The sequence below is a fragment of the Octodon degus genome, unplaced genomic scaffold (genome assembly GCF_000260255.1).
Source record: "Octodon degus isolate 3935 unplaced genomic scaffold, OctDeg1.0 scaffold00001, whole genome shotgun sequence".
In the NCBI taxonomy this organism is placed as follows: Eukaryota; Metazoa; Chordata; class Mammalia; order Rodentia; family Octodontidae; genus Octodon; species Octodon degus.
The window spans coordinates 7,394,775-7,398,562 of NW_004524577.1; the positions used below are offsets into that span (position 1 = coordinate 7,394,775).

General features: G+C 50.6%; 1 protein-coding gene across 1 annotated transcript in view; it reads right to left on the reverse strand.

Annotated features, from left to right (window-relative positions):
* The window catches only part of LOC101583547 (eukaryotic translation initiation factor 3 subunit C), a 14,151-nt gene extending 11,815 nt beyond the window's left edge, over positions 1–2,336 (reverse strand). The window contains exons 1-4 of the mRNA XM_023719323.1: positions 2,251–2,336; positions 1,995–2,126; positions 457–522; positions 173–362 (exon numbers count right to left, since the gene is read on the reverse strand). Coding sequence (XP_023575091.1) covers positions 173–362; positions 457–522; positions 1,995–2,095 — 357 coding nt within the window. The 5' untranslated portion in view covers positions 2,096–2,126; positions 2,251–2,336. The remainder of the gene's footprint in view (positions 1–172; positions 363–456; positions 523–1,994; positions 2,127–2,250) is intronic.
* Between the last annotated feature and the right edge of the window lie 1,452 nt (positions 2,337–3,788).

The window sequence follows — 3,788 nt, forward strand, 5'->3', positions numbered from 1 at the left end:
AAAGAAAGAAAAAGAAAAAGAAGGTTCTACCTTAGCTCTATCTCATTTCCTATGTTCTAGAAAACACTATTCAAAAAGGCAAAGAACCCACAGACTGAGCTCTGGCAGTGGGTTAGGATCGTGGCCAGTCCCACACCATTTTCTAGATTCCCCTCACCCCCAAGCAGCATACCTCATTAAGGTAGTCCTCCAGGTCAGCCAGGATGCGGATATAGAACCGAGGGACACCCTCCTTGTCCACAATACTCTTGGCCTTCCCATACGCTTTTCCCAGGAGCTCAAACTCTTCCAGACACTTGGTGACATCCCGAATCTTCATGGCATTACGAATAGTACGGATAAGGTTGGTCAGCTCCTCAAACCTACAGCGGCAGGCAACACACAGAGAACACATCTACTGTGAAGAAACTCACCACGGCCCCCATCTCCCACCGTCCCGGCTCCCCACAGCCTTACCTCTTGTCCTTAGCACTTCGGACAACTCTCTTGGTATCCTCTTCATCCTCACTCAGTAACAAGGGCCTGCATGGAAGGACCAGACGCCATTAATCTTCACTCCTAGTGCCACTCTCCCTTCTCAGATGCAGCAAGTAGAACTGATGGCCCAGGTTACCCCACCACACCCATACCCAGCTCTTTCTGAGTTGTCTCCACAGCCTCATCTTCTAAAACTCTATTTCAAAGTCTACTGTATATGAGGCCTTTTGTCAAACTAAAGCACACAAGGGCTGGTAAGATAGCTCAACAGACTTAAGCACCTGCTTAGGAAAGTACAGGGACCAGGGTTTGACCCCCGGTGCCACACACCACGCCAGCCCTGTCCCCTGGGCACACTGAGCCAGGGACCGAGTCCAGCCATGGTGCCGCACACCTGTAATCCCAGCGCTGGGGAGGCTGAAAACAGGAGGATCATTACAAGTCCGAGTTGCATAGTGAGACCCTGAACCAAGTACACTAAAAATCACATACAAAAATGACAGCATCCATCTTCTCAAAAAGAAACAAATGACAGTACTGACTTATTCTGTGGAACAACTAATTACAGACAGACACAAGTCACTATAAAGCACTGAAAGAAGTAGAGCAAAAGGACACTCCAACTATCAGGAAAGGAAAAGGCTTCAAGGAGCTGCTCACTGAACTAGGCCCAGAAGGCCACATTTCCCAAAGAGAAAAGGCAGAGAGCAGCGTCCCAAGGCCTCTGAACACGTCCACTGCTAATGCTATTAATGACCTCGAGATCCAGCGTCAGCATTCAGCAAGCCTCTCAATTCTTTTCTTTCCGTTTTATTAATTTCCCCGATTATTTTCTACGTTATGGCACGTGACGCTTGTTTTTCATTTGTGACAGTGACGTGAAATCACATTCGTGCTGGTACATATATACATCCGTGTATGGACACAAAGATTTTTAAACTGCAGGACACAGCAAGAATAATGGAAGTCATGATGGCAGGCAAATGACAAGCTTGAAAACTAACCCTGCATTGTTCAAAGGGCATTTGCAGAGAAGAGGGGAAGGCTGTGTAAGTGGAGGGAACATCGAACACATAATGTTTAAGAACCTGCCTGCAGAGACAGGGGGATCAAGACTTCCAAGCCCCAGCAGCAGACGCCCCAGACACTAAACAAACATCGGAGGTTTCCCTTTGTGTGAGATCAATGGTTTCTTGGGGCTAAGAAGGGCTACGATTTTTGAATTCGGGTTAAGCCTGGTAGATGCACACGGGGAGGGCAAGAGGGGAAGGAGGAGAAAGGACGCGCGCGGGGTCGGGGCGGAGAGGCTGCGGACGCCAAGGGGCCAGCTGCAAGCTGACGCAACAGCCCCGGCCACCGGGACATCTGCGCTCTGCGACGCCCCCTCGTCCCCGACCCGGCGGCGGCGGGGCGGCTCGCGGCACCGAAGCCCGACCGGTGTCCTCCCGACGCTGGCCGGCAAACCCCGACCCTCCCCGAGACTCGCTCCCCCGCCGCAGCCGCTCCGACTGACTCACTGTTTGCCGTAGTTACCCCCGACAGGTTTGGTGACCAGCTCCTCCCCGGACAGGGACGACTCGGACTCGCTGTCCGAACCGGTGGTGAAAAACCGCGACATGGCGGCGGCGGCGAAGGGCTGCGGCCGCGACCTGAGGAGAGCCGGAGCGTCTCGGTCACTAGAAGGGACCCGGGCCACCACCTCCCCACCCGTGGCCCCTCACGGCCTCCGCCTGGGTCTCATGCCTCGAAGCACGAGGCCTAAGATACACTTACCCGCTGAACTCTTAGAGGCACGCCGCGAAGCCGGAACAGCGAAAATGCCGGAAGAGAAAGACAGGTCTTGCGTCACTTCCGGGAAGCGCGGCCGAACTACACGAGAGGACTACAACTCCCAATGGGCTTCGCGCCGCACAAGAGGCGGGGACAAGCTTGACGTTAGTCATAGGGCTTTGGCGAGCGGCTTCCTAAGAAGACAGCGCCTGGGCGCTGGGATTTAAAACACAAAATACCTTAGCTTCATCCTTAGAGCAAACTTGCAGTTAGAATTTTAGGAATAGAATCCCAGCTCCACTATTCCTTAGGCAAATTAATTGCCTTAGGCCAAACTACAAAATTTCCGCGAACCACCAAAAAAAAAAAAAAAAAAAAAAGCAATAACTATTGTTATCATAGGGAGTAATGAGAATAAAATAACGGTATACATGAAGCATTTGGATAATGCCTTGTGCGAAATTAGCAGGGAATGTTAGCTACTATTCATCATGCCGCAGATACCCAACACTGTAGGGTTGGAGAGATAGCTCAGTGGTCTAAGCGCCTGCCTGGCGGAGCCCAAGAACTTGGGTTCGATCCTCGGTATTGCGTGGGCCACCGCGGACCCAGCTGAGACGGGCGTGGGGGCACACGCTGTAATCCCTCTGTTAGGGAGGCTGAAACAGGAGGATCGCTGAATCCGAGCTACATACCAAGATCTGTACCAAACACATTAAGATTTAAAAATGTATATATTTCTATTTTTTAGTGTAACCAGAGATTGAACTCAGGCCCTTGCGCTTGCCAAGGAAGCGCTTAGTCCACTAAGCTACCTCCCTGGCCTCCTTAACTCTGCTTTCTATAATAGGGCTATTACAAATAAAGATTTCTTTGGGCTGATGGGTACCGGCTATCACACTCAGGACCTTGCACTTGCCAGGCAAGCATTTTTGGATATGAATAATGTCATAAGTGTATTTATGAAGGAGAAAAAAAATTTTTTTTCATTTATGTATTTGGTACAGGGTCTCACTCTACAACTTGGATTTGTAGTGATCCTCCTGTTTTCAGCCTCTGCAGCTCTGGGATTAGAGGCACGCGCCACCAATCCCAGACTCAGTCATGGGCTCAGCATGCCCCAGGAACAGGGCCAGTGTGGCATATAGGACCAGGGATCGAACCTTGGTCCCTGAACTTGCCAAAGCAGGCACTTAGTCCGCTGGGCTATCTCGCCGGCCAAAATAGTAATTTTTCTTTTTTATTGTATTTTAGGGAAGAGTCTACAGAGTGTTCAGGGTCTCATACTAGATCGGACTCACAGTGATCCGTCTGCTCACAGCCTCCGAAGAGCTGGGATTACAAACCGCGCCACCACGCCCATTCTCAATTGCAGTCTGAGCACATGCGGGCATGTGGTCGGCAGGACTTGCCTGGGAATCAAACTCCTGGGCCCTGAGCCTGCTTGCAGGCGCTTTAATCCACTGAGCTATTTGGCTGAACCCCCACCCCAGGGAATTTTTATTTATTTATCTTTAAATTTTATTTATTTATTTATTTAT